Raw genomic sequence first — 17,699 nt, 5'->3', positions numbered from 1 at the left:
CTGCCCTGGTTTTTATTCTTTATTCTGAAACAGGGTCTCGTTAAGTTGTAGAGAGCCTCACTGAGTAGCTGAGGCTGTCCACAAACCGCGATCCTCTGGTCTCTGCCTCCCAAGCGTGGGGATTTCAAGTGTGCGCCACCACACCCGGCTTGTGGCTTTTCTTAATGACTGCTCCTGGAGGAGTTGCCTGGCACTTACATGCAGACTTCTGAGGGAGTTAGTTCTGGCAAGCGTTTGGGTTTGGTCAACGCTCGTGTAGAGGCGAGAGCTTCCTGACTAGCCTGACTAGCCATGGTGTCTTAGGTCCTGAACCTTGGTCACCGACTGCAGGCAGCTGATGGCCCTGTTTCCCAACACTCTCGCTGGTGCCTCAGCGCAAGGACCAAGCTCCCTCCAGAAGCAGCCCTCCCTCCAATTCTCTCCATTCATCTTCTCGTGGATTCTGGCATTTCCTACTGAGACTTAAAACATGAGAACCACAAGTACCGTCTCTTTTACATATTGTGAGTCCTGCTGCCTCAGTGGCAGAAATGAGTACTCAAACCAGGTTGGTTACCTAGGCAGCAGGAAGTTAAGTGAAAGATTTACTATCAAAATAAAAATACACATTTCGATTGTTTCTATTCTGAGCCATTATTATTCACCATTATCTACTTTTATTTGGGTATCAGAAAAATAAAATTATTTCTTTTTCCAGGTATTTTATTAGTATAAGATTCATCTTTTTTATTCTTTATTTTGAAACAAGGTCTCATTCAGTTGCAGGGGGGCCTCACTAAGTAGCTGAGGAGGTTTGCAAACCTGTGATCCTCCTGTCTTTGCCTCCCAAGTACGGGGATTACAAGTGTGCGCCACCACAGCCCCCTCCCCCGACCCGCCAGTATTGGGGCTTGGACCCAGGGGCATTCTACCTCTGAGCTACACCCCACCCCTATTTTTAAAATTCTTTTTATTTTGAAACATGGCTTCACTAAGTTGCTACCCTGTCCAACCCCTAGTATTATGCTGTCTTTACTGCTAACTGGAGAAGCAGTTTCGATGCCACAGAGCCAGCAGGCATTCGAACAAGGACCAACCTTCAATAAACTAGCCCCCTCTCTGCTCAAAGAACACATGATGCTTGAGTTAACTTACGGCGTGCTTCTGGGCAGAGCTCAATCGGCAGAGCCCTCAGCTTAGCTTTGGTGGACTAGCTCACCATCTGCCGTCTATCTTTTTCCCCCCTGCTTTTATTAGTTTGTTACATCAAACATTCTTCCACTTTAGCAAAATCTTATTTTATCTTCTATCAGAAATGTTTTGCAATCCCTTAATGCATAAGTAAGCAAACAATTCTTTTATCTTTAAGGACCTTTCCCAAATACCAGAACCCAAATAGCTATCCAATACTCTCACAATCTGTCTTTGTAATCATCTATAATTTTTCTTGTCTGTCTTCCTGACTAAAATGTAATTTTTCTGAGGGCAGGGACTTTATCTGGCTTACTATTATGTACCGGCATACTTCCAGTATTAAAACATTACCTGCCACAGAGTCTTAAGAAATATTTGTTGAATGAATGAATGAATGAATGGGCTTCAAAAGTGAAAGTTTATTTTCTTAAACGTTTAGAGAAGGATGAAGTGAGAAGGAAATATTTTAAAATTAAATTACATGTTGGGTGCAGTGGCATATACCTGTAATCCTAGTACTTTAGAGGCTAAGACAGGAGGATTGCAGTTCTGAGCCAGCCTCAGCAACTTAGTGAGACTCTCGGCCACTTGGTTTCAAAACAAAAATTAAAAAGGTTGGAGTATAGCTTGGAGGTAGAACGTCCTGGGTTCAGTCCTCAGTGTATACATGCATGTTTGTACACACACACACACACACACACACACACACACACACACACACACACACTGGAGATTGAACCTTCAAACTACACCTCCATTCTTATTTTACTTTTATTTTTGAAACAGGGTCTCGCTAGGTTGATTTTCACTATTTGCTGAGGCTGCCCTTGAATTTGGGAGCCGTCTGTCTCAGCCTCCCAAGTACTGGGATTATAAGTGTGCACTACCACGTCTGGTTTAAAACACCTTTTTTCCAAATTAATTTTCTATTTCAATTCTAATTAAGATAGCATTAATACAGCTGACAGAATTAAGAGGAGTGAGATATCCGAACACACAAAAAAGTGAGAACATAAGACTAATGAGGCAGAGAGCTTAGAAATAATCTAGCCGGTGGTGCACGCTGGCAATCCCAGCGCTTGGGAGGCTGAGAAAGGAGGATTGCACAGGTTCGAAGCCAGCCTCAGCTACTGAGACCCTGTTTCCAAATAAAATATAAAGTAGCTATGAGAGTATAGCCTGGAGGTAGAGAAGCCCCCGAATTCCACCCCCAGTACCACCAAACACACACACACACACACACACACACACACACACACACACACACACACCTAATAATCTAGACAGTGTTCAGCTTCACAAATCAGCATTTTTTAAATTTTTATTTATTTTTTTTTGTGGGTCTGGAGATAGAACCCAGGGACATCTGACCTCTGAGCTATACCCCCGGGCCTATTTTTTATTCTTTATTTTGAAACCAGGTCTCACTGAGTTGCTAAGGGCCTCATAAAGTAGCTGAGGCTGTACGCGAACCACGATCTTCTGGTTTCAGCCTCCCAAATGCTGGGATTACAAGCATGTGCCACCACGCCTGGCGACAAATCAGGATTTTTTTTTGTGTGTGTGTATGTGGTACTGGGAATGGAACCCAAGGGCTTTCTACCTCTGGGCTATACTCCCAGACCTATACTTTATTTGGAAACAGAGTCTCACTAAGTTGCTGAGTGCCTCACTAAGTAGCTGAGGCTGGCTTCGAACCTGTGCAATCCTCCTGTCTCAGCCTCCCAAGAGCTGGGATTACAAGTGTGCGCCACCACGCCCGGTTTACAAATCAGGATTTTTAATCTTTGTCTTAAAGGCTGTCATTGGCTAAACCTTACCATCTTCCTTTAGACTGGGATGTGCTCTGGAAGGATGGCCACAGTAAGACACCAGAGAAGGGCCTGGTGCTACATTCTTCTGAAGAGTGAGGTGGGTAAGAGGTTGCTTCTCTACCTTTGAAAAAGTACAGATTCAACACACAATCATTCTGCACTGCCAAGGAAGCCCTTTTCAACTCAAAATACGGTTTTGCTACTCAGCTTCACAAGTGAACCACCCACACTGCTAAGGTAGCACGAAGAGGAAAGGAACAGGCCCAAAGAAAGGCTACCAATGAAAACTGGAAGCAGCCGGGCGTGGTGGCGCACGCTTGTAATCCCAGCATTCGGGAGGCTGAGACCGGAGGATCGTGGTTTGTAGCCAGCCTCACCTACTTAGTGAGGCCCTGTTTCAAAAGAAAGAATAGAAAATAGGGCTGAGGGTGTAGCTTGGAGGTAGAATGCCCCTGAGTTCAATCCCCAGTCTCGTAAAACAAAAACAACAAAAAATCAAAACCCAAAACAAAACACAGAACACAAAACAAAAAGACCCCAAACAATGGAAGCAACAAACTGTTTGGCTCCTCATTTCAGGGCTGTATGAATTGTAAAAAGTGAACCAAACTACCTTCCCCTAAAATGGTAGAGAGCACTGCCCAGCCCCTCGAGCTGACTCGGTGTGGCCGGGAGTGTCCGCAGAGGCGCAGCCCGCAGAGGCACACGCCACGCTGGTGTCAGGCTTGCCGCCCTGTGCTCAAACAAGTCCACAGAGGCGCGAGTGAGATGCTTATTTTAAGCAACTGAGAAGGGGGGGTTGGTGGTTAGAGCAACAGCAATTGAACGGGAGGGGAGGCCCGTCTTTCAGGATCCTCTACCCTCTGCGCCCCGAGCTCCTGCAGTTCTTGGGGGCTGTGGTCAAGTCTGTGTTTCTTCTAAAAAGTGATCTGAGAATAAAACAAAAGGGAGTTTACATAATGTACGAATCCATCTTTCCCCCCTCTATTCTATGGTGCTATTAATAGTACCTATCTCACAGGACAGTTGTGTGGATTAAGAGATAATGTATTTCAAGCACTTACAACCTTGCTTGGCACATGATAAGTGCTGTATAGGCATTTGCTATTATTACTACCTGCAGAGATGATTTAAAAAAGATTAGTAAAGCCCTCTCCACCTGCTCCTCTAACCACCTATTTATATCTGTATTTTCACTTGTTACCTAATCTCTGTACATATTTGTTTTTGGAGTGTTGGGGGTTGAACTTGGGGGCATTCTACCTCTGAGGTACACTCAGCCCTATTTTTTTTGTGGGGCACTGGGGGTTGAACCCAGGGGTACTCAACCTTCGGCTACACCCCCAGTCTTTTTTTTTTTTGGTGGTACTGGGGATGGAACCCAGGGGCCTTCTACCTCTGGGCTACACTCCCAGACCTATTTTATATTTGGAAATAGGGTCTCTTAAGCCAGCAGAGGCTGGCTTTGAATCTGCGATCCTCCTGTCTCAGCCTCCCAAGCGTGGGGATTACAAGTGTGCGCCACCACGCCTTGCTCCCAGCCCTATTTTGAAAACAGGGTTTTGCTAAGTTGATGAAAATCTATTTGCTAAGGCTGTCTTCAAATCTATGATCCTCCCGTCTCAACCATGCCCAGCTAATCTCTGTACTTATTTAAAACCAGCTCTTTTGTATGTTTTCATGATCCCCCCCCCCCCCCCCAGTACTAGGAATTGAACCCAGGGGCAATCTACCTCTGGGCTACACCCCCAGCTCTTTTTTATTCTTTATTTTGAAACAGGGTCTCACTAAGCTGTGGAAGGCCTGTGCAGCTGAGGCTGACCGCAAATATGTGATCCTCCTGTCTCAGCCTCCAAAGTACTGGGATTACAAGCCTGTGCCACCATGCCCAGCTTTCATTTTTTTGTTGTTGTTAATGCTTAGGAATGCTAAGAGCTGATATGTACTCCAGTCCAAGTAGATCTCCCACCAACTATTTTAATAACTTTTTTCTTTGCAGTACTGGAGATGGAACCCAGGGGCATTCCACCTCTGACACCCCCAGCCCTATTTTTTATTGTTTTTGAAACAGGGTCTCACTGAATTGCAAAGGGCCTAAGTAGCTGAGGCTCGCTTTGAACCTGCTCAATCCTCCTGTCTCAGCCTTCTAAATGCTGGGATTACAAGCGTGCACCACCGCGCCTGGCCTATTGTAACAACTCTGGGCTTTGTTCTTTTTATCTGGCCTATCTTCCGGCCCACTCTCATTGTTCACATCACATTTGCTCCGTGTCCAGCCTTCCTGCCACGTCTCTGGTGAAGTCTGTCTGGACCCTCCCTCCCAAATGACCATACTCTCTCATCTTCCTTAGCAATTCATCTCTATCTCAACCACACCTTTATTATTTTCCACTTACACTTTTCCTCGATGAAATTCTAAGCTCCTAAAGAACACCATCACATCACTTTCTCAGCCTTTGGGCTAAAATCAAGTGTAAAGGACACCGTCACAATTTCTAGCCTTTCAACCCCCAAGTATACAGTAGGTACAAATAACAAAGGCATGCTCAACAAATATGTCTGAAAATTCCACTGAGATAGGTTCATTTTCTAATGCCTAAAACATTAAATTTTTAAAAACAAAAATCTGTCAAAATTGAACACTAATTAGACATCTTAAGGGTAAAGTTGTTCACATGTAAAAAAGAAAGACACTTGATTTATTGCATTAAAAAACTTTATTTCATTTAAAAGGTCCAATATAAGCCAAATTAACCCCCACATTTACAGCTACATTTAGAGGTTTCCTGAACTAAATGGCACTGTTTGAGCTGAATGTCCTGTTAAAAGAGGACTTTGCTTTTACCACCACTTCTCCCAAGTCAGTTTTGAGCAGAAGCTGGTATTGTTATAATACACATCAGGTATGTCAGATGTCACCTTTCATGCAAAAGTTAAAGCAAGCAAACAGGCTATTCCTTTCTGTGTGAGGATAAAGCACACAACAGAACAGGGCCCCGACGTTTTGGACACACGAGGTGTAACTATAAAGAAACTTACTGTGGCGCCGTGTCTGTTCATTCAAGGAGTCCACGTCCTTATTCCAAATATCGCTGTAGTTCAAATACTACCTGGGAGGGTACTTCAGAATTCCCTTCATCAAGTGTGTACACCAAAGGAAGTGGCTGCTCACGCTGGGGGACAGTCTGTCATACGTGTGATTACAAAACAACGAAATCGTTTTCCTAGTGGGCTGGCGATCCAAGAACCACCACAATGTTTTCAGTAACAGCATCATTTACATCAAGTGATGCAGTATCTACGTCCTAATATGTGTAATTAAGAATGCCTGTTACTTTATAGTTGCACCTTGGGTTTCATTAGATGTGGTAAATCTAATAGTGTGTCTAGGGAGCCCTCCTGGAAATCACTTCAGCAAAGGAATCTGCCTGTGAACGGGAAGACACGGCGGAGGGTGGGAGATTCATCCTGCCAACACTCTCTGAGAGGACAGACCTGGGCCGAAGGACCAAAGTCACCAAGGGAGATGACAACTCCATCCAAGGAGGCCTTTCTAACAGTCAGAGCCGCTCAACAGCTGAACAGACTGCCTGGTGAGGTAGAGTCACTGGAGTATTCAAGGGGAAGGACCCCCTTGTAGGAGGGACGCCTGCATTTGTTAAGACGTTAGACCAGAGGAACCTCAGGTGTCTCTCAATTCTGAGATTCTAGAAAATTCCCTCAGGGAATTCAGAAGAGAATTCCTAAAAGGAAAGAGAAAGCATACATGTGTATACTTTAGAATCCTCTTGAGTTTTCTTTTTTTCAAAAGATACAGTAGAAAATGTAGTCTACTGTCTTTAAAATGCATATTTACCTTCCTACCACTAATAATTAGGAAGGATTCATTAGGACTTCTTTATATTATAAAGAAAAGATGGAGCATTATATTTATAATTTTTGTAAATATTTTAGAAAAATGCTTAAAATCTAGTAGTCAATGTCCTAAAAACTGTATAGATTTTTAGGTAATATGCACAGATACAAATACATTATTCATTAAATACAACTCACATCTGTGTTTTATTATACTCTAAAATATACAGGAATCTTGATGTACTGAAAGAGTGCAAGTAAATACAGTATTCAAGCAGTCACTATTTCTATGTACATGCTCATTAATTCTTCAAAAAACCCACAAAATTATCAAATAGATCAAAATACTGTTCTGTGTTTTCACACTTTATATTCAAAAAAACCAGCTGATAATTTACAATGTCATAAAGTTTCCAGTTTCACAATACAAAAAGGATAAAATGAAATTGGGTGTCATTTTTTTGCGATATATGGAACTTTAGCCAGACCTCTAATACCCCCCGACATATGTGAAATCATTATTTTTTTTTTACTGGGAAAGTGACAATTACAGTAAAAGCAGAACCACATCAAGTGTTATTTTAAAGCCTAATGTCAGCCTTCTATTTGAAAGGTAGTCTTCAATTTGGCAGGCAACTGCTTCTCCCTCCAAATACTAATAAGCTACAAACAAATTACTTTATAAGACCTTAAGGCTTTGTATTTTAAATCTTGCACAGTATAGAAATGTCTTCTAAGAAATAATGTGTAATATCCCTTGTCAATGTCCTGATAATGTCTAATTTATTCATAATGAGGAAATTTTCCCCTTTGCCACTTTTTCAAAACTCAAAGGTCAAAGTAAATGACAACAAAACTCCCCACCCACTCTAGAGGTACAAAAGTAACCAGGTGGCAAAGACGGACCACCCAAAGCAGTGGAGCTGAGAGCCCACTCCCCAGGGCCACCTAAGCTGCAACGGGTGAAATAATTTGCTTTTTGATTTCATACATTTTTCCTAGGAAATTCTTTACCTCTTCAAACAAAAATAGTTCAATTTTAAACCCAAACCGTTTAAGCGTGGGCAACAGCTCTGACCCCAATCCATCGCATGTCTATTTCACAAGTATTTTCACCCATACCACACCCAGTCAGCTGGTTTTCAATTTTAATATTATAAAAATTGAAATTTTAAAATTTTTATGTAAAAGAAAAAATGCAAAAATACATCTGCTTTCTCTCATGGTTTAATACAGTATTGGAAGGCTTTCAGATGTTTTTTTTTTTTTTTAAAACCAACATTTAAAAACCAAATCTCGGCTTCATTTTCGGAAATATTGAAGTTTGGTTTAAGATAATGTCTCATTTCACCTACTCCAGTTTCCACAAAATGGCATTCTATTAAAAAATCTTTAAGCTATTTGGTCCTTTGGCAATCTGCTGTGCACATAATGCCTGCTGTACCAAACTTTTATTGCCTTTAAATTTAGTTGTATTTTTATTAATAAACTTAAGTCCAGTGCCCTCATCTCTTCTTTTACAATAGTGCTGCTGTGTAAGCATGTTGGGGTGCACAGTGTCCCGAATTCCTCTGGCACTGCAAGGCCAAATTGGCCAGTTCCACAAAGCCATCTGACATCAGGTGTTTTCCTCTGGTCAAGTCTATTTCAAGATCCTAGAAGTTCCTTTTGCAAAACATGCCTTTAAAATCCTCCTGCTGCTGAGATTCTCACATGTGCTCACGGTGCGCTCTCCCTCAGGTTGAGCTGGCGTGTGGGTTTGCGGCTGCCGCGTCACTCCGTCCTCAGTCCTCGGCCCGGCCCTCAGTAGGTCTCAGAGTCGGAGTCATTGAGCTCGTCAACGTCCGTGTATAAGTACTCCTGCTCCCCGCCAACACTGTTGAAACTGCAGTAGGAGCTGGGTTCGTTCCTCGTGATAGGCAAGGTTTCGAAGCTGACTGTTTTTGAGGTGTTGGTACAACGGTTAATGGCACTGAACGCCAGGGAGGATAGAGGGCTACTTGATGAGACAGGCATCATGGTGGCTAAAATGAGAGCCAGGCAATCAGCCACATCCTTATTGGGAGCACAGGCCAAAGCTGGGGTGTAGCCTAGAATTAAAGATGAAAAACAAACAGTTCGCATCTTGAAACTTACCTCACTAAATGTACATCAGCCTAAAGACCTTCAACTTTAGGAGGTCTTTTAATTATCTTGCTTGCAACAAATTTTTATTTTTATTTTTTTGGTACTGGGGATTGAACCCAGGTTCACTGTACCTTTGAGCTACACTCCCAGCCCTATTTTATTTTTATTTTAAAATGGACTCTCGCTAGGTTGTTGAGAGTCTCACTATTTGCTGAGGCTGGCCTCAAACCGGCAATTCTCCTGGCTTAGCCTCCCAAGTACTGGGATTGCTGGTGTATGTCACCACATCCAACTGCCATATTTATTTTTAAGTAGTAGCATGATTTATCATAAAACATTCATGTAACCACCATCCAAGTCAAGAAAATTACCCAGCATACCCATATCTCCTAATCACAATCTTTTCCCTCTTCCACAATGGTAAGCACTATCCTGATCTTCTCAAGTCTTAATGGTTTCCTTGTTGGTTATGGTCATAAACATTAGTTTTGACTTTTGTACCTAATAGAAATGGAATTACAGCTGGGTGTGGTGGCACACGCTTGTAGTCCCAGCATTCGGGAGGCTGAGACAGGAGGATCCGGGTTCACGGACGGCCTCAGCTACTTAGTGAGGCCCTCTGCAACTCAGTGAGACCCTGCTTCAAAATAAAGATAAAAAATAGGGCTGGGGGTATCAATTGGAGGTAGAATGCCCTTGGGTTCCAACCTTAGTACCACAAAAAAGAAATGGAATCATATAGTACGTATTATTTTCTGTCTGGCTTCTTCTGCTTAACATATGTGCTGTATGTAACTGTAGTCAGTTTTATTTTCATTGTTATACAGTATGTGATTATATCTTGTTCATATATTTTAACTCCTAGGCATTTGGCTATTTTCAGTTCTTCACATTTATTCATACTCTATTAGTCCTGATAAATAAAATATAATCCCCCCGTAATATTTCCATTTTGTCAAGGGTTATAGGGAACAGCTAATGATTACCCTGCAAGATTGGAAGGGGTGGCGCAGGACATGACCAAGACTGGAAGGGGTAGCGCAGGACATGCATGTTTTATTTTTGTGGTACTAGGGGTGGAGCCCAGGGGTTTTTCTACCTCCAGGCTATACTCCCAGATCTTTTTTTTTTTTTTTTAAATACATTATTTGGAAACAGGGTCTCACTAAGTTGCTGAGAGCCTTGCTAAGTAGCTGAGGCTGCCTTTTAACCTGTGCGATCCTCCTGCCTCAGCCTCCCAAGTGAGGGGATTACAAGTGTGCCCCACCATGTCCAGCTCTGTTTTATTTTTGTTTTGTGGTACTGGGAACTGAACTGGAGGGGGGGGGGGGAGGGAGGCATTTTAACCCTGACTAGATCCCCAGTCCTATTTTATTTTTATTTTGAATTGATTGATGAGAGTCTCATCACTTGCTGAGGCTGTCCTCGAACCTGTGATCCTTACAAGCGTTTGCCACCACACCTGTGCCATGCTTTCTTTATTTTTTTGTGTTATTGGGGATTGAACATAGGGGCATCCTACCCCTAAACTACACTGCCAGCCTTACTTTATATTGAATCAGGGTCTCCCTAAGTTGCTGAGACTGGCCTTGAACCTGTGATCCCCCTGCCTCAGCCTGGCTCCCTTTCTTCTTTTGCCAAAAAGAAAAACCCAATATTTATTTTAGCTCTTTGCCCAATTAAAAAAAAAAATCAAGTTTATTTCAAATATGGACCATAAAAGAGAAAAGTTTACCTGGGCATGGTGGCACACATCAGTAATTAGAGCTATGTGGGAGGGCCGAGGCAGGAGGATTCAAAGTTTGAGGCCAACCTGTGTAAAATTTCAAAACCCTATCTTAAAGAAAAAAAAAGGTTGGGGAGGTAGCTCAGTGGTAGAATCCTTGACTAGCACGCACAGGCCCTGGGTTCAATTCCTAGTACAGAAAAGCAAAGCAAAACAAGAGATAAAAGCTTCTAAGCAACATACAGGTTAAGAGAAGGGAACCTAGAAACGACTTACCGTTTTCATCTACTGCAAGTACACTTGCTCCTTTCCCCAAAAGTTCTTGAACTACCATTGTTAGCCCATTTCGGGCAGCAACATGCAGAGGTCTGGGGAAAAAAATTGTACATGTGTATGAGCAGTATGCGCGTACACACACACACACACACACACACACACACACACACGGCTGTCAAAGAACATTTCTGCCAAGCTGTGATGACCTAAAGACCCAAACTTGAGAAACTGTCCTAATAGCATTGAAGATGGGGGTGGGGGCCGCAGAATTTCTGTATTGTCACACTTCTTCAATGTGTAGAAGTTTACCCATGGGCCCCGTTATCAGATCCCACCTTAATCAAGCACTTTATTACCTTCTAAGACTCAATGTTAAAAGGACTTAACTTATAAAACTGAACTTTTAAGTTGTTTTAAGACACAATATTGGCAAACTTATAAAACAGAGTATATATAAAAAAAACAAACTGCAGCAGCACAAATACTAATAGATTTTAAAAACTGCTTATAGGCCCAATGACTAATTTTTGGATCCACAAGGGATTTGACTGACCCTAAAATGTGAACCAGCATTCTAAGTTTTTTTCCTCTACCAAGTCTTGAAGTAGAATAGCAATGAAAACTAGAAGATAAGAGGAGACACATATCTAAGAACTCTCATCAGTCAACCTGAAGGCTTGCTGCTCATATGATTATACTTGATTATTTCTGAAACTTCTTTAGCTCTATGGGTTTACATATAAAGTTCCTTACCTCATTTGTTGCTAGTATCAAATATCATTTTTATAGTTGATTTCCCCAAAATACACAAAAAAGTATGACTTTCCTTCAGAAAATTACATGGGCAATGGGATGCAGAAAACACATTACCATCAATGTTTTAACAAGGCTTCAGTTCAAAAAGCTTTTTTACTGATCGGCTTTTTAATTGCAATGATTTCAGGAACAAATTTTTAAGTTGTAAAAAATATTCTTTATAACAGGCTGTGGCGGCACATGCTTGTAATCCCAGTACTCAGGAGGCTGAGACAAGGAGGACTGCAGGTTTGTGGCCAGCCTCAACAACTCAGTGAGGTTCTCAGCAACTTAGTGAGACCCTGTTTCAAAATAAAGAATAAAAAAAATATAGGGTTGGGCGTGTAGCTCAGAGGTAGAATGCCCCAGGGTTCAATCCCCAGTACCAAAAAAAAAAAAAAAAACCCACTTTACTTTTTAATTGTTTTTGTGACTAATGAGGCATATTCAATTAGTCATTTGCTAAAATATGCATTTGTCATTCTTAATAATTTTAAAGACAATACATTTTATACCAGATACTGAAAGTACTCACGTTTGCAAGGCTGCGTTGGTTGCATTGATGAGGTTTCTATCTGTTATCTTTTCCAGTATTAACAAGGCACTAGTTTCATGACCCTAAAATTGTGGTAAATAACTCTTAAAAACTTAGATATCATTAATAATAAATGTATACTCTCATAGTCCATTTATAGTTCCTAGTCCATACAAAGGTACAGCACTCTATACATGTCATGAAATTTCCTGGTTAATTCCTTAAATATTTTTCCAAACATATGTTAGGAATGGGGAGTAAGGAAGAAAACAAGAATTAAAAAGTAAACAAAGGTGGTAACTGTGTTCAGGCTTGTGTTCTAAAATGTAATTAAGCCAATTATTTTATTTTTCAAGAAACCTGATGGCCATCATCATTAGAGAGGTTTGGTTCCTAACTATATTCATCTTAGTGAAATGAAAAAATATTAATGCCACTGCTGATACTAACAACGAAAATAGGTCCTTAAAATGTGAACATACCTTGCCGCAAGCCAAGTGGAGGGCGGTGTTTTTACTGTTATCCTGTAAAGTCAGATCTGCACTAGCACTGCTAACCAGCATCTCTGGAAGGGAAGTACATTAATTTTTATGTTTATGAACGTACTGTATGTAACAATTATATTCTTGTATAAATCATGTGTACTAACAACAGCCATTAAAATTTTGCAAGTCCTTACTAAATCTCAAATACTGCTTTATGTTCTTGACTTACTGACATGGTCACTTTGCTAGACCTAGGACTCCCTTTTCAGGCAATTTGACTTCACAGCCAGTGTTCTTAACTACAATGTTACTTATTATTTTTTTTGTCGTATAAGGGATTGAACCCAGAGGCACTCTAACACTGAGCAATACCCTCAGTTCTTTATTACTATCAATATTTTTATTTTGGAATAGGGTCTCACCACGTTACCATGCTGGCCTTGAACTTGTGATCCTCTTGTCTCAGCCTCCCAACCACTGGGTTTACAGGTGTGTGCCACCTGCCTGGCTCCACTGTGTTCCACTGCCTTGCTGAAGTCTTCTTCAATCAATAAAGGCAAATTAAAACACTGCATCCCTACATGAAAATCTGGATTCCAAACAGGTAAAAGCTTTTACATCTCAGGAGTACTGAGGTAGTGGAAGTCAGGCTTGGGATCTAAGTTATACCAAGAAAAAATGTATATGTAGAAGAGCCAGGCGTGGTGGCACACGCTTGAAATACCAAGATTTGGACGGCTGAGACAGGAGGATCTCAGGTTCAAGGCCAGCCTCAGCAACTTAGTGAGATCCTATTTCAAAATAAAAGAATAAAATTGGCTGGGGATGTAACTCAGAGGTAGAAAGGCTGATTCCATCCTCAGTACCACAGAAACCAAATATCTCATAATATATATGGAGAGGGAAACACTGCCCAACAGTTGCTTTACCAACTGTGTTTGTTTGTCCGTTTTCTGCAGCCATCATGAGGGGTGTCTTCCCAGAGGAGTCTAGAGCGTTGACTTGAGCATTGTGGCTGAGCAGCAGCTGTAAACACTCCACATGGTCTGTGAAGGCCGCCGCATGGAGAGGAGATCTGCAACACAAAGATGGAGACACATGACTAAATCTGAAGGCTACATACACTGGAAAAATGATTCCTCATTTATTACAAGCAATTTCAAGGGTTTATATATTAGTTATTACCAGGATACAAACAAGTTAAATGAAGCTTACTAATTTCTGCCAGAGAAATATGTACTTTCAATAATATAAGACTTTAATTATACTTGAACTAGTTTAAAAGAAGGATCAATTATAAAATTGCTAAAATAACATTATGTCATTTAAGAAAATTTGAAAGAAGTAAATCCTGGCCTCAAAACAACTACCTGCTAGAAGTGCTGGACTGTTTCTTTAGCCTATATTCCTGTCTAGAAAACTGCTGACTTTGTTAAAGACCATCTCTGGGTAAAACCTGCTTCTTAAAACTGGGGAAAATCTTTACATTTTAAAAACAGAAAGAAAAACCTTAAGTACAAAAGCACTGTATAGTGCAAAAAAATTTAGGATTTTAGAACAATATATACTTATAAATATAATATATATATATATTTGGTGGTACTGGGGATGGAATCCAGGGGCCTTCTACCTCTGGGCTACACTCCCAGACCTATTTTATATTTTATTTGGAAACAGGGTCTCTTAAGCCATCTGTCTTTGAACCTGCGCGATCCTCCTGTCTCAGCCCCCAAGCACAGGGATTACAAGCGTGCGCCACCACGCCCGGCTAAGATTTAACTTTTAATTAGAGGTTCTCACTCATTTGTTTAGTAGTTAAAATTGTTCTCCTAATGAAATTAAAACTGTATATATACATACATACATACATACATACATATTACACACACTACATAGCTGAAGTCTTACCTTCCTTTTGAATCTGTAGAGTTCACAATGCTGGCACCTAATGTATCAATTAACATCTCAGCAGCACCTTCATTGTCATTTATCCTGAGCAAGGTAAAAAAGGATGATCACTCTCACAGCAATGGCGATGTCTTACAACTCTTAGATCTGATTCATTTTGGCTTTACTTACACAGCACAATGCAATGGACTGAAAGCATTTCCTTCTATTTTCTGGAAAACTTCCTGTTCTAAAAGAAGTTCTACACAAGTTTCATGTCCTAAATAGATAAATGAGAGCCAGATATTAAAATTCAAAAAAGATATTGGCAAATAAACAGAAGTGTCTGAAAGGAAAAAGTAGAAGCCCCTGTCTTGGTCTCCCAGTTCCACTTTAGACTGTAAACACATACTTTATTTTTTTAATGCAAATGAGATATTTTGTTCTGCAACTTGCTTTTTACTTAAAAAAGTTGTATATATAGAAACCTTATTCTTTAACATTCCAAAGAGTTTTACAATATTCACAGCATATCATAAATAAAATGATTTTTCTATTTATGGGTTTTGAAGTGATCGCTAGTTTCAAAAAAATCTTTGTGATCGTATCAACAATGTTCATAAAATATACCCTTCTCTTCCTTTCATCCTTCCCTAGAAAGTACATTTAGCTGGGTGTGGTGTTGCATGCTTGTAATCTCTGTACTTGGGAGGCTGAGACAGGAGGATCACAGGTTAGAGGACAGCCTCAGCAAGTAGTGAGACTCTCACCAACCTAGGGAGACCCTGTTTCAAAAAATAAAATAAAATAAAAAAAAAAAATAGGGCTGGGATGTAGCCCAGAGGTAGAATCCTTCTGGGTTCTATCACCAGTACCCTCCCCCAACAAAAAAAAAAATAATAAAATAAAACAAGGAACTGCTGCTTCTTGCTGGTTATGGTGGCATATGCCTGTAATCTAGGGGATATAGCTCAGTGGTAGAGCAACCCTGGGTTCAGTCCCCAGTACTCTCAAATGAAAAATAACAACAAACTGCAAGAAATATTGCCTTTTCACCTTTATTTCAAATATGTATTTACATGTTTATTACAAAGACCCAAAGGAAAAATTTTCAGGCATCTTTTAAGCACATCCTAAGGATAAAAAGAGAAGTAAAAGTTCTATACTTATAAATTTTCTGTATGTAAAACTTATTTCTAATTATAACAAGTCTAGCAAGTAAAATCTGTATTGCTAGTTTAAATGTAAATTATTTAGAACATCAACCACAGATTTGAGATAAACAGTGAGAACTGATAAGTATAATATTACAGTTTTTGACGTATTACAAAACCAACCACTCTGTAAAATAATTTTTTTTTTTTTTTTTACTTTGGGTAAAAAAAAAGAGAAATAGTGCTCTTTAAAAATTCTATGAATAGCGGGTGTGGTGGTGCACGCTTGTAATCCCAGCATGCAAGAGGCTGAGATGGGAGGATCGCGGTTCATGGACAACCTCAGCTACTTAGTGAGGCCCTTTGCAGCTCAGTGAGACCCTGTTTCAAAAATAGAAGAATAAAATATAGGGCTGGGGATGTTGCTCAGAGGTAGAATGCCCCTGGTTCCATCCCCAGTACTGAAGAAAAAAAATTCTATGAATCATTTGGGATCTGTTTGCTTTAAGAATAAATTTGGATCCTACAGTCTCTTCATGATTTAACATTTGGCTAACAAAATGAGACTATATTTGTTAATTATTCTAACATCCTCAAACAATAGTTCACATTAAAAATTTATCCTATAGTTGTTTCTACCAGGATAAAAGCAAAATTTTTAGGAAACTTAAGAGTTGTATTCCACCTTTTGTCGGATCTTTAATCTAATGGTTCCAAGTAGAACAATCATTCATCAGGAGACATTTGCTTATCACAACTGCGGGTGCGAAGTATTATAGGCACCTAGTGGGTAGAAGCCAGGGATGCTGCTAAAAACTTAAAATGCCCAGTACGTCCCTCACAAAAAAGAATGATCTGGTTTACAATGCTGAGCTGGAGACATTTTAAAATGCCATTTCTCTGAACGTTTCTTCATTACTAAGGCACAGCAATGACAAGAGGCCCAGTGCTAGTCTAAGAGCTTCCCATCCTCTCGCCTGGCACACGGTTCTCAGAGTGGGGGTGGGGTGTCTTCTCTCATAGGAAGAAGCCAGGGAGTAGCTGGGATGCAAGAGGACTTTAGATAATGGAGGAGAAGCCCCATGGAGTGAGGGAGGCGGTCTAGGTGAGGGGGAGCGTAAAAGAAAACATCTCCACTGACACTATGCATGCACGTGAGAATACCAACCTCAGCATCATGTAAGGGAAAGGAGGGGTGGAAAGCTCACCAAGCGCTGGATCACCATGAACTGAATTACGATGTGAGGCTATAATGCACCAATATATACAAAATGAGTTGTTTTCAGCAGTTAAAAAATGCAACCTGGGAAACTTGGGATGACATTAAAAAGTTTTTAATACAGATTACTGGCACAACAATAGGCAGACTGACCAGTGGAACAGAAAAGAAGATACAGAAACAAACCCACACATCTATAGTCAACTGATCTTTGACAAAGGGGCCAAACTCAAACACTGGAGAAAAGACAGCCCTTTCAACAAATGGAGCTGGGAGAACTGGCTATCCATTTGTAGAACGTTGGATCTGAATCCTTACTTCTCACCATGCACAGGAATCAACTCGAAATGGATCAAAGACTTAGAAATTAGACCAGAGACTGTGAAGTTATTAGAGAAAGGCAGAGGACCTACACTTCAACATATAGGTACAGGGGGTAACTTTCTCAATAAGACTTCCAAAGCACAGGAAATTAAAGCAAGAATTATTAAGTGGGATCTCTTCACACTAAAAAGTTTCTTCTCATCAAGGGAAACCATCAGGAACCTAAAGAGGAAGCCTACAGAATGGGAGAAGATCTTTACCAGCCACCACTCTGATAGGGGGCTAATATCCAGAATATACAAAGAGCTCAAAAGACTCTACACTAGCAA

The 17,699-nt window shown here is 40.6% G+C and overlaps 1 protein-coding gene across 6 annotated transcripts in view; it reads right to left on the bottom strand.

The window, feature by feature from the left end:
* Positions 1-8,645: 8,645 nt before the first annotated feature.
* ANKRD28 (ankyrin repeat domain 28) overlaps positions 8,646-17,699 on the bottom strand; it is a gene marked incomplete at both ends in the record, with an annotated part of 164,050 nt that continues 154,996 nt past the window's right edge. For 5 of the 6 annotated variants that reach the window (XM_080715265.1, XM_080715266.1, XM_080715263.1 and 2 more), the window contains 7 exons: positions 8,646-8,932; positions 10,972-11,063; positions 12,302-12,384; positions 12,784-12,866; positions 13,716-13,861; positions 14,695-14,778; positions 14,866-14,953. In XM_080715265.1, the coding sequence (XP_080571391.1) occupies positions 8,646-8,932; positions 10,972-11,063; positions 12,302-12,384; positions 12,784-12,866; positions 13,716-13,861; positions 14,695-14,778; positions 14,866-14,953 (863 nt within the window). Of the gene's footprint in view, positions 8,933-10,938; positions 11,064-12,301; positions 12,385-12,783; positions 12,867-13,715; positions 13,862-14,694; positions 14,779-14,865; positions 14,954-17,699 lie in introns of all 6 variants that reach the window. The other variant, XM_080715262.1, reaches the window with a different exon arrangement.

The sequence above is a fragment of the Muscardinus avellanarius genome (assembly GCF_963383645.1).
Source record: "Muscardinus avellanarius genome assembly, chromosome: 18".
Lineage (NCBI taxonomy): Eukaryota > Metazoa > Chordata > Mammalia > Rodentia > Gliridae > Muscardinus > Muscardinus avellanarius.
This window is presented reverse-complemented; position numbering and strand designations above follow the sequence as displayed.